Raw genomic sequence first — 12,634 nt, 5'->3', positions numbered from 1 at the left:
GGCCTAACTGACCAAGGAAAAGGGATTATTATGTGACACTCTGTCTTTCTCCACAGTGTGAATGTAGCATCACTGACACAATCAGAAATTAGAGACATCATCCTGGGAATGGAAATCTCGGCACCGTCACAGCAACGGCAACAGATAGCTGAGATCGAGAAACAGACCAAGGAACAGTCACAGCTGACTGCAACACAGACTCGCACTGTCAACAAGCATGGTGATGAGATCATCACCTCTACCACCAGCAACTATGAGACCCAGACTTTCTCATCTAAGACTGAATGGAGGGTCAGGTACTGTGAAGAGAAAGAGCAGTAGGGGTTGAAAAGCCTATTCGTACCACCTAAGGTTCAGAAATGCTAACGTTCTCTATCTGTTTTTAGGGCCATCTCTGCTGCCAATCTACACCTAAGAACCAATCACATCTATGTTTCTTCTGATGACATCAAAGAGACTGGTTACACATATATCCTTCCCAAGAATGTGCTTAAGAAGTTCATCTGCATATCTGACCTTCGGGCCCAAGTAAGTTTGTTTAACTAGGGCAATGTGTGCTCAGTCTTCTCTGGACCTGGAACTCACCTGATATACCCTGGAACTTTTGGTGCTACTTTTGAGAAGCATGAATAAGTTAATATACACAGTTAAACAAAACCACAAGGAAGGAGGGAATTTGACTCCCACCAGACATCACAACTTTATAGTAGGGGGCCAGGTGGTAGCGCAACAGGTTAAATGCACATGATGCAAAGCGCAAGGACCAGCGTAAAGATCCTGGTTCGAGCCCCTGGCTCCCCACCTGCAGGGGGCTCACTTCACGAACTATGAAGCAGGTCTGCAGGTGTCTTATCTTTCTCTCCCCCTCTCTATCTTCTCCTCCTCCATTTCTCTCTATCCTATCCAGCAACAACTACAGAAATAATAACAATAAGGGCAACATAGGGAAAAAATGGCTTCCGGGAGCAGTGGATTGTAGTGCAGGCACCAAACCCCAGCAATAACCCTACAGGCAAAACAAATAAACAAACAAACAAAAAAAACCTTTATAGCAGCCTGGAAGGTGGTGCAGTTAGTAGAGCACTGAACTTGAAGCCTGGGGTCCCCATGTTTGGTCACTGCATTGATGATACCAGAGTGCTGCTCCAGTTCGCTCCTCATTAACAAAATCTTTAAGAGTAAAGACATTGTAAAGCTATGTTAATTAAGAGAACAGTTTGGTGGGGGTGGGGGATGCAGTTGACTGAGTACACTCATATTGCACAAGGACCCAAGTTCAAGTCCCCACCTACAGTGAAGTAGTGCTCTCCCTCTACATCCCCCTTCCCTCAGTGTCTCTCTTGTCACTATCCAAAATGTATGTATAAATTAATACCATGACACGGGGGCAGGTGTTGGTGCACCAGGTTGAGCATGCACATTTCCATGTGCAAGGACCAGGGTTCAAGCAACCACTCCCACCTGCAAGGGGAAAGTTTCACAAGTGGTGAAGCAGTGCCACAGGTGTCTCTCTCTCTCTCTCTCTGCCTCCCCCTTCCCTCTCAATTTCTCTGTGTCTCTATCCAAAATAAACCTTTTTTAAAAATAACTTAGAGAAAACAACAAGGGCAACAAAAGGGAATAAATAAATAAATAATTTAAAAAATTACTTAGAGGGGCCAGGCGGTGGTGCATCTGGTTCAACACACACATTACAGTGCTCAAGCCCCTGGTCCCCACCTGTAGGGGAAGGCTTCATTAGTGATAAAAGAGCTGCAGCTGTCTCTGTCTGCCTCTAGCTTCTTCTCCCTTCTCAATTTCTCTCTAGCTCTGCCTAGAAATAAATACTTTATTTATTTTTGCCTCCAGAGTTACTGCTGGTGCTCAGTGCCTACATTACAAATCCACTGCTCCTAGAGGCCTTTTTCTCCATGTTGTTGTTGTTGCTGCCCTTGTTGTTATTGCTATTGTTGTTGCCAGATAGAACAGAGAAAAATTGAGAGAGGAGGGGAAGGGGGGTAGACACCTGCTTTACGGCTTGTGAAGCAACACCCCCCACAGACCCCCCACAGGTAGGGAGCCGGGAGCTTGAACCCAGATTCTTACACTGGTCCTTCACTTCATACCATGTGCGCTTAACCTGCCACACTACCGCCCAGCCCCCAAATAAAAACCCGCACAGTGGGTTAAGCGCATGTGGCGCAAAACACAAGGACCGGCATTAAGGATCCCGGTTTGAGCCCCCAGCTCCCCACCTGCAGGGGAGTCGCTTCACAAGCGGTGAAGCAGGCCTGCAGGTGTGTTATCTTTCTCTCCCCTTCTCTGTCTTCCCCTCCTCTCCATTTCTCTCTGTCCTATCCAGTGACGACAGCATCAACAACTACAACAATAAAACAAGGTCAACAAAAGGGAATAAATATTTAAAAATTATTATTATTATTTTTTTTTTTTACTCTGTTGTTTTCAGAAAAAATTATTTTTAAAAAGTTATTTAGAAAGAGAATATGTGGGGGCCAGGTGGTGGCGCAACTGGCTGAGTGCACGTTACAGTGGATAAGGATCCAGGTTCAATCCCCCGGTCCCCACCTGCAGGGGGAAGGCTTCACAAGTGGTGAAGCAGGGCGGCAGGTATCTCTCTGTCTCCCTCTCAATTTCTTTTTTTCTTTTTCTTTTTTTTTTTTTAAGATTTTTACTTATTTATTCATGCAAAGAGAGAGAGAAAGAACCAGCCATCACTCTGGTACATGTGCAGCCAGGGATTGAACTCTGGACCTCATGCTTGAGAATCCAATGCATAGCCACTGTGCCACCTCCTGGACCACCCCTCTCAATTTCTACCTGTCTCTATCTAATAAATAAAGATGATTTAAAAACAAAGAAAAAAGAAAGAGAATATGCAGGGCTAGGGAGCGAGTAGTGTTAATGCAAAAATAAACTTTCATGTCTGAGACACCAAAGTTCATTTCCCAACACCACCAGAAGCCAGACCTAAGCAGAGGAGACCCTGCTTTACACCCACCCCAGGTGATTCTGATGCAGAAGATGCTGGCCATATTTTGAGAAACTTGTCTTTTTCTTGAGGAAGGGAATGAAACATGGTCTAGGCTGGTACCAGGAATCAAAACAAAAATCTTTTTTTTAAGATTTATAATTGAGTTGAAAGATAGCAGATAGCTCATTTTACCATACACAAGCACCTGGGTTTGCCACCACCATGCATGGAAGTTGCTATGGTGTCTTGGCTCTCAGGCTCACATGCGCTCTTATCGATCTAAAAGGTTTATTGAGAAGTGAGAACCAAAACAGCACTCTGGCATATGCAGTGCTGGGGATCAAATTTGGATCTCATGCTAGAGTCCCAACACTGTTCTCTGTACTACTTCCTGGGCTGTGTTCTCGCTATCTTAAGTTGAAAGAAAAAGCAAATCCTCCAGGAGCTGTGAAGTTGTGTAGGTCCAAAGCCTCAGCACATCAAGGAAAATAATTGTTTATGGGAGAGACCAGAGCGCTTCTGAGCTCTGACTTACGATGGTGCTAGGGGTTAAAACCGGGACCTCTACATTGTAGATCTTGACCTTCTTGTCTCCAGATTGCAGGATACTTATACGGGGTGAGTCCACCTGATAATCCCCAAGTGAAAGAGATCCGCTGCATTGTGATGGTACCACAGTGGGGCACTCACCAGACTGTGCACCTGCCTGGCCAGCTGCCTCAGCACGAGTACCTCAAGGTTAGTGATAGGGTGCAGGGAGAGTGAGAGCTTCTGTTGTTAAGGTGGTGGTGGGGTGCAGACATGTTGTTTTCATGAGTGGGATACCTGTCTGCAGATAGGATGCTAAATCAGTTCCCACTGTTCTTTGCCTGTAGGAGATGGAACCACTAGGTTGGATCCACACACAGCCCAATGAATCTCCCCAGCTATCACCCCAGGATGTCACCACCCATGCCAAGATCATGGCCGACAACCCATCTTGGGATGGCGAGAAGACCATTATTATCACCTGCAGGTGGGCTTGGGTCTACTTGGAAGGAAGTGTGATGAGTAGGCCCATAAAAGTGACCAAAATTCTTTCCTTCCTTATTCCTCTTCCAGCTTCACACCAGGTTCCTGCACCCTGACAGCATACAAACTAACCCCCAGTGGCTATGAATGGGGCCGCCAAAACACAGACAAAGGCAACAACCCCAAGGGCTACCTACCCTCACACTATGAAAGGGTCCAGATGCTCCTGTCAGATCGCTTCCTCGGCTTCTTTATGGTCCCTGCCCAGTCCTCATGGAACTACAACTTTATGGGTAAGTGGGGGAACACAGGGACCTGGAAATGTGTTTGGGATACCATCCTGAGCACTTGGGGCCTTGTTTGAAGATGGTCCTTTGATGGAAGATTGCTAACACTAGAAGTTTCCTTCTATTCCAAGGTGTCCGACATGATCCCAACATGAAGTATGAACTACAACTCGCAAACCCCAAGGAGTTTTACCATGAGGTACACCGACCCTCCCACTTCCTCAACTTTGCCCTTCTGCAAGAGGGCGAAGTCTACTCTGCGGACCGGGAGGACCTGTATGCCTAGTTGCTTCATCTCTTTAGCTTCAGACTCCATGAAGATGGATAGAACTTTTAGCCCCTGCAGACAAGCTGGTGACATTCAGCAGCTTGATCCCTTCTTCTGTTTGTGCTATTTGTTGTATTGACCATTTGGTGTGTCTTATGACCGTGAATAAAGTATAATAAATTTTGTATAAATAGTATCTTAAGAGTTTGTTTTGCTTTGTTTTTCTGAGCTCAAATCCGGCTGTCGAGATGGCAGCAGACTGAACTATTTCACAGCAAGGTGCTATGCTTAGCCTTGAGAGGGGCATGAATTCCACTATTCAGGGTCTGTAGGGCTTAAGTTTCTCACACTTAAGGGTAATTGAAGGGGCCAGGTACTGACTGGGCTTTCATACTTAACATTGTTTGGTCCATGTTTGCCATTTTCCCTCCAAAACCTGGAACTTAGACCCTTCTTTGAGATCTCAGTGAAATAAATTCATCTAATGAAAACCAGGTGGTCCAGGAGGTGGTGCAGTGGATAAAGTGTTGGACTCTCAAGCATGGGGTCCGGAGTTCAATCCCCAGCAGCACATGTGCTAGAGTGATGTCTGGTTCTTTCTCTCCTATCCCTCTCAATAAATATTTAAAAAAAAAAAAAAAAAAAGCATCACTGGCACATGAGATGCTAGGGATCAAACTTGGGACTTCATGTTTGGAGAGTCCAGCACCGTATCTACTGTACCACCTCTCTCAGTTGCCATATTTTGAGTCTGCAAGTTTCAGGGCTTTTCCTCCAGTGACAGCCCGCCTACTTAGCACCTTTTGCCTAGAGCACTTGGCGGTCAAGTCCAGCCCGTGACACGGGCGGAGCCAGGATTGGGTGCAGCGCTGGGAGGGCCCATGAATGTGACCATTTAGAGCTCTCGGCCTGTTTTTGGACTCCTGGCTGGAAGCTGGTTGCCCTATTTCCTGTGACCTTGAGGGCTTGAACTTCACGGCCCAGGGGGCCTAGGGTTGTGCCCTCCAACTTTCTCCCTTCATTGCTCCTCCCATACTTTATCTACCCTGCCCTCTACGGCTTCCTGGGCTGAAATGCGAGTCTTTTTCTTTCCCTAGTTGGGGGTGGGGTAGGGGCTGCAGGGAACATGGATCCTAAGAGGGCGCCTGCGGCTCCAGACAGGGGCCCGCGGGTAGCGGCGGGGTCGGAGACGGCTGCGGAGCTCGTGTACCATCTAGCGGGGGCTCTGGGCACTGAGCTTCAAGAGCTGACGCGCCGCTTCGGGCCCGAGGCGGCAGCCAGGCTGGTGCCGCTGGTAGTGCGGGCGCTGGAGCTCCTGGAAAAGGCTGCGGTGGGGCCCGCCCCGGACTCGGTGAGTCACTGCCCTCTCCTCCGCCCCTGCGGGGTCAACGGGGGCCCAGTCCTGAGAATCCGCGCTCCCCAGCTGCAGGTGTCTGCACAGAAGGCCGAAGTGGAGCTGCGGCGACTGCGGGAGGAGAACGAGCATCTCCGCCGAGAGCTGCTCTCTGGGCCGCAGGGTGAGTGCGGACATGGCCGGGACCGGGGTGGGGGCCGGGGCCGCCTCAGGGCCTCATTCCTGGGCGCTCCCTCCTCAGAGGAGCGCCTTCTACTGCGGCAGCTCAAGGAGGTGACTGACAGACAGCGGGACGAACTGCGGGCGTACAACCACGACCTGCGGCAGCGCAGCAAAGAGGCAGAGGCGGTGAGGGCCAGACCATGCGGGGCGGGGCGGGGCGGGGCGGGGCGGGGCGGGGCGGGAAGCCTTCGCACCGCCCACCGGTCCCACCTTTTGCTCCGCCCCCAGTTGCAGGAGCAGCTGCAGCGCCTCCTGCTGGTAAACGCCGAGTTGCGGCACAAGCTGGCAGCGGTGGAAACGCAGCTGCGCTCCGCACGAGACAGGGATCGGCAGCGGGAGCAGGAACTTGCGGTTGGTGCCGGAACCATTAAATCCCCAGGAAGCGTGGTAAGTGTCTCATGAGGTCAGGGACCCATCCCATTATCTACAGCATCTGGACTCGGCAAAGTTTTGTTTGTTTGTTTGTTTGTTTAAATGTACTTATTAGAGGTCATATGGTGGTGCATCTGGTTGACCACACATGTTATAGTGCTTAAGGCCTGGGGTTCGAGCCCCTGCTCTCTACCTGCAGGGGGCACATTTCACAAGTGGTGAGGCAGGCTTGCATGTGTCTAAAATAGAAAGAAAAAAAATGCATTCACCAGCACCAAGCCTCAGCAATAACCCTGGTGGCAATAAAAAAAAATTAACACAGAGAGTCAGCGGTAGCGCTGTGGATTAAGCGCACGTGGCGCAAAGCGCAAGGACCAGTGTAAGGATCCCGGTTTGAGCCCTTGGCTCCCCACCTGCAGGGGAATCGCTTCACAGGTGGTGAAGCAGGTCTGCAGGTGTTTGTCTTTCTTGTCTTCCCCTCCCTTCTCCATTTCTCTCTGTCCTACCTAACAACGACATCAATAGCAACAACATAATAACTACAATGAAAAACAACAAGGGCAACAAAAGGGAAAATACATAAATATAAAAAATTGTTGGAGGCGGAGCTACGAGAAGCAGATCGCTTTCTCTCCTCTCCTCTCCCGGATCAACTAGGAATACCAAAGGAGACCACCCGGACCGAAACAAGACAGGACTAGAATGACCACAGGAACCCAGTAAATCACTCGTGAGTACAAACACGCGTGGCTGGTGACAGAGAGGAGAGAGGGGCCTAAGGAGAGATTAAGTGGCTGCTAACAGTTCAACAGTTAATCAGTGGAGACACCACCTCCAGTCTGCTCCACAACAAGGGAACAGCTGAAGGGAGGAAAGGACTCCCCAGAGACTCACTAAGTGCAACTCTGAGTCTCCATTGCTACTACCCTCAGAATCTGGAGCAGCAACAGGGAGGGACACCAGGGGACAGAGATCTAACCGGGAAACTCAGGAGAAGACCTATACCTCGGTGGCATAGCGGAGGGGCTGTGAAAGTCTCTTTGCATAACCACTAGATTATCTCTGCCACACCCTGCTTTATCTCTTGGTCAGGAGTCAGTGATTAAGCTAAGAAGCCTATTGATAGTTTAAAAGCCCTCAGGCTCCCATAGCCTACAGGGAAGAAAAAAAAAGAGGCTTTTACACCACTGAGCTCCAACTCAGGGATTGAAAAAACTGTTAACATATATAAAATGGTTAAAACAACAAGAAAAAATATTGGAGACTCGAACCAGGACAAGAGTCCAACTAAAAGTCCTCCAGAGGGTGAAGCACAAAACAACGAGTTCAACATCCAAACATTAGCTAAGGAAATAATAATAGGAGTGAGTAAAGAATTTGAAAAAATTATAATCAGAAATGCAGGAACAACAAATGAGAAAATGGAAGAAAATTCTAATTATCTCATGGTTATTAGAGAGCTGAAAGCTGAAATTGCTGAGCTAAGAAGGCAACTAGCTGAACAAGCTAAAACAGTATCAGAGCAAGGCAACAAAATAGATGAACTCCAGAAAGCAGTAGAGGGCAGAGAGAATAGAATCTATGAGGCTGAAGACAGAATTAGCAAGATTGAGGATGAATTAGAGACAACTAAAAAAGAAGTAAGAGATCTCAAAAAGAGATTAAGAGATGCTGAAAACAACAACAGAGTCCTATGGGATGACTTCAAAAGAAACAATATACGCATTATTGGCTTACCAGAGGAAGAAAGAGAAGGGGAGGAAGAAAGCATTCTCCAGGCCATAATAGCTGAAAATTTCTCTAGTCTAGACAACACCAAAGACATAAAGATTCAAGAAGCCCAGAGGGTCCCAAACAGAATTAACCCAGACTTAAAGACACCAAGACATGTCATACTTAGATTGGAAAGGAATAAGGACAAAGAAAGGATCCTCAAGGCTGCAAGAGAAAAACAAAGAGTCACCTACAAAGGAAAACCCATAAGATTAGCAGCAGACTTCTCCATGCAAACACTACAGGCCAGAAGAGAATGGCAAGATATCTATCGAGTGCTCAATGAGAAAGGCTTTCAGCCAAGAATACTATATCCTGCTAGGCTGTCATTCAGACTAGATGGAAGCATCAAAACCTTCTCAGACTAGCAACAGTTGAAGGAAGCAACCATCACCAAGCCTGCCCTGAAAGAAGTTCTGAAAGGTCTCCTATAAACAACCAGACCACCACAAATAGGACATATATCAAAACACTAAAACTCTACAAGAATGGCATTAAAATATCTTCAATCTTTGATATCAATAAATGTCAATGGCCTGAATTCACCTATTAAAAGACACAGAGTAGGAAGATGGATCAGAAAACACAACCCAACAATATGTTGTCTACAGGAAACTCACCTAACTCAACAAGACAAACACAGACTTAAAGTGAAAGGATGGAAAACTATCATACAAGCCAATGGCCCACAAAAAAGGGCAGGAACAGCTATTCTCATATCTGACATGATAGACTTTAAAATAGATAAGATTAAAAAAGATAGGAATGGACACTACTTAATGCTCAGAGGATCAGTCAATCAAGAGGACTTAACAATTATTAACATCTATGCACCCAATGAGAAGCCATCTAAATACATCAAACTTCTACTGAAAGAGCTACAGCAATATATTAAATGGACCTACCCTATGACCCTGCAATTCCCCTCCTGGGGATATATCCTAAGGAACCCAACACATCCATCCAAAAAGATCTGTATACACATATGTTCTTGGCAGCATAATTTGTAATAGCCAAAACTTGGAAGCAACCCAGGTGTCCAACAACAGATGAGTGGCTGAGCAAGTTGTGGTATATATACACAATGGAATACTACTCAGCTGTAAAAAATGGTGACTTCACCGTTTTCAGCCAATCTTGGATGGACCTTGAAAAAATCATGTTGAGTGAAATAAGTCAGAAAGTGAAGGATGAATATGGGATGATCTCACTCTCAGGCCGAAGTTGAAAAACAAGATTAGAAAAGAAAACACAAGTCGAACCTGAAATGGAATTGGAGTATTACACCAAAGTAAAAGACTCTGGGGTGGGTGGGTGGGTGGGGAGAATACAGGTCCATGAAAAATGATGTATGAAATAGTGGGGGTTGTATTGTTAAATGGGAATCTGGGGAAAAAAATTATTTAAAAAATCAACACAGAGAGGGAGAGAGAGAACTAGAGCATCACTATGGTACATGCAAAGTAATGGATCAAATTTGACCTCATGCTTTAAAATCTAACACTGTGGCCACACCACCCTCCAGGCCACCATTGGGGAAATAGTTGCTGTGCAACATAGTAGGTCCAGTTGGCAGTTGGAAGGTAGTGTACATAGGCAGCCCTTGCCCGCTTCTAACCCCCACGGTCAGCTGCACTAGTCTGTCATCTGTTCTAGCATCCTTGTCCCACCTCCTCCCTGCCAATCACTTCCTCTAGCGTTTCTAGCCTGTAGGCCAGGGGAGCATTCTGCCCTTAGGAGACCCTCAGAGCAAGCCTGTTCTACAGGTGGATGCCAGGAAGCAGCCAGAGGACCCCACCAAGATAGGGCCCTGCAGCTTCAGCAGAGATGAGCTTGAACAGATACTTCAAGAAAGGAATGAGCTCAAAGCTAATGTGTTCCTGCTGAAGGAGGAGTTAGCCTACTTCCAAAGGTGAGGTCCCTTGGCAGGGGCTGTGGAACTGAGGGGCCTCCTCTCACACCTGAAAGCCTAAGGCCTTTCCCCCTTCCCCCTTCCCTCTCAGGTTGACATGAACCAGATTCTGAGTTAGGTCCTGGGAGGACAGGAATCACATAGCTCCTGACCTTCTGGAATTTCATCCAAATTAGGGGGTGTGGCAGGGGCAGTGCAAAGAATCACAGCAGCAGCAGCAGCTGCTGTCAAGGAAGTATTCCTGGGAGGGGTGAGACCTAAGCTAAAATCAGAGCGATTTTAGCAAGTCTAAGTGTTTCAATAAGGGGACAGCAGGCTCAGGTGCTTGGGGTGAGACCTTCTACTGGCTTCCCCACTGCTTTCTCTCTTCCCCTCTCCTTGCTCTGTAGGGAGCTACTGACAGACCACAGGGTCCCTGGGCTTCTGCTTGAAGCCATGAAGGTGGCTGTCAAGAAGCAGCGGAAGAAGATAAAGGCCAAGATGTTAGGGACCCCAGAGGAAGCAGAGAGCAGGTTAGACCCCACTTCCATTCCCACTGAGCCAGCCTTCCCTCCTTCATTCTACCAACACAGCCTGGCTATGTTCTGACCCAGCCTGCCCACCTCCTGAATCTGATGACCTAATCTGGCCCCTCCACTGAATTTCCTGACCCAGTCTGGTCATCTTCTGTGTCTTTTGTCTCAGGCTAAGCTTGTCACCTTAGTCTAGTCACCCCTTTGAGCCTCCCACCCTGGCCTCATCGCTCCCTGAGCCTGTCACCTAACCTGGTCATTTCTTGAACCTGCTCACCCCTATGAGCCTACTTTCCAGTCTTCCTGTTTTGGTTAATGTTCAGTCTGATCCACTGAGCACTTGGGCCTCTGCATTCTGATCTACTAACCCACCAGGCCCTACTGTCTAGCCTGCTCTGATGACTATCCCCTGGGCCTGCGGTCCTGACTCTGCAACCCTTCTCTTTGGACCGCACCGCTCCCGCCTGCCATGCTTGCTAGGTTGCTTGCTGAAGAAACTGCTGACACTGCTCCTCCACATTCATCAATGGTTTCCTTGAATCCAGATCTTGGCTGGATCTATTTGTCCTCAGTTAGCTAAGACTGTAGCTACAGTCTTGTTGGGAGGCTGCTGTCCCTCCCTCAGGCTGTGAAGTGAAAGCCTCAAGGTGTCCTTCATATCACCAGCATCTCCTTCTCTCCAGCCCTGCGAGCCCCATAGTCGCTCTGCCCTCCCCTGTCTGCTACAGGGTCTACCTAGGAGCTGGATTCCCATTGTCCCTCAGAATGTCTCTAAATGGTCTTCTCCAAATCTCCTCTCTCTACCCCAGTGCTGATGAAGATGATTCATGGCTCCTACTCTCTAGCGAGAAGGAGGACCACCCTCCAGCCCCTGAGTCCAGAATACAGAGTTTGTAAGTTGGGGAAGGGGAGTGGGAAAGGCAAAAGTGGCCGAAGTGAGAGGGCCCTGCCTAGATTCTTTCCATCATGCCCTACCCCTGCACTCATGTCCAGCAAGCCCCCACCTCACTTCTCTGGCCCTTGCCCCTTCACCTCCCCCTCCGCTCACCACAGCCTCTCTTCAGCCCAGTACTCAACCTCAAAGTACCTGTTGATTCACCCCTCAGCTTTGGCCTATGGTATCGGGGAGAAGCAGAGACCCCTGAAGGCAAGGCTGACAACATGGCTCCTAGTGCACTGAGGGGAGAAGAGGAGATCCCACAGCAGCCCCACTTGGAGCCTCCAGGCAGCCCTGCAGCCCCCAGCTCCTGACCAGCCCTGCTCTGCTCTCTAGTCTACAAACATTTGTCTGAGCGTCTCCGCTGCCACAGAGACCTGGCCTTGGCGTCTGGCTGTGGGGGAATGGATGACCTCATCTGAGGACAGGGCTCTCTACTAGTGTCCAGAGTCTTTCTCATGACAAGGAACTCAGCAGCTCCCTTCTTGTGATTCTGTTCCAGCCTCTGGGCTCAGAGAGAAGCGCTTCCTTTCTGACTCTCAGATTCTCCATCCATGGAATGAAGCATCAATTACCTACCCCCACCCCTGGGGGGGATTTTGTGCAGATGGCCTTAGCTTATGTAATAAAACAACTGCCTGATCTACCCAGAAGCAGTGCCTTGCCTGTCTATTTATGGTCTCCTCCTGCCCCCAGGTTCTGCCAGGAGCATCCACAAGCTAAGGTTTGCCCCTCTTGGTTGTCCCTAGACAGGAGCCTTCTCCCAGCTCCAGCCTCCCATTGGGAACATGACCTAATGGAACCATGGCTCCTGTGGTTCCCACCCTTGCCCCCACACCTCGTCTCCAGTACCCCGGGACTGACAGCTTCATTCTTCCTGCCTCTACCAGGCTAAGACCAGCCCCTTCAACCACTTGCCATTGGTCTTATTTCCTTCTCATTTCTGTGGTGTCTGACTTTCCCAGCACCTCCCGCCCCCTCAGGGAGGTGCCTCCTGGCAGCCCTCCCCTCGGCC

At 48.6% G+C, this 12,634-nt stretch overlaps 2 protein-coding genes across 4 annotated transcripts in view; both read left to right on the top strand.

Annotated features, from left to right (window-relative positions):
- Positions 1-4,733, top strand: part of PRPF8 (pre-mRNA processing factor 8) — a 33,963-nt gene extending 29,230 nt beyond the window's left edge. The window contains exons 38-43 of the mRNA XM_007520406.3: positions 57-296; positions 387-528; positions 3,569-3,709; positions 3,847-3,986; positions 4,073-4,275; positions 4,401-4,733. Of these exons, the coding sequence (XP_007520468.1) occupies positions 57-296; positions 387-528; positions 3,569-3,709; positions 3,847-3,986; positions 4,073-4,275; positions 4,401-4,555 (1,021 nt within the window). The 3' untranslated portion in view covers positions 4,556-4,733. The remainder of the gene's footprint in view (positions 1-56; positions 297-386; positions 529-3,568; positions 3,710-3,846; positions 3,987-4,072; positions 4,276-4,400) is intronic.
- A 733-nt stretch (positions 4,734-5,466) lies between these two features.
- On the top strand, positions 5,467-12,272 carry RILP (Rab interacting lysosomal protein). Of its 3 annotated transcripts, none has more exons than XM_016186994.2 (8): positions 5,468-5,888; positions 5,967-6,054; positions 6,133-6,239; positions 6,342-6,500; positions 10,025-10,170; positions 10,560-10,682; positions 11,492-11,575; positions 11,789-12,272. In XM_016186994.2, exons 1-8 carry the CDS (start codon positions 5,664-5,666, stop codon positions 11,931-11,933), a joined length of 1,077 nt encoding a protein of 358 aa, XP_016042480.1. In that variant the 5' UTR covers positions 5,468-5,663; the 3' UTR covers positions 11,934-12,272. The 3 variants fall into 3 exon arrangements, with proteins under 3 accessions (XP_060060106.1, XP_016042480.1, XP_016042479.1); XM_016186993.2 differs by having other exon boundaries at positions 5,471-5,888; positions 5,961-6,054; XM_060204123.1 differs by lacking the exon at positions 10,560-10,682 and having other exon boundaries at positions 5,467-5,888; positions 5,961-6,054.
- Positions 12,273-12,634: the final 362 nt, after the last annotated feature.

This window comes from Erinaceus europaeus, chromosome 12 (assembly GCF_950295315.1).
Source record: "Erinaceus europaeus chromosome 12, mEriEur2.1, whole genome shotgun sequence".
NCBI lineage: Eukaryota > Metazoa > Chordata > Mammalia > Eulipotyphla > Erinaceidae > Erinaceus > Erinaceus europaeus.
The sequence above is the reverse complement of the archived record's forward strand: the minus strand, read 5'-3'. Positions and strand labels throughout refer to the sequence as shown.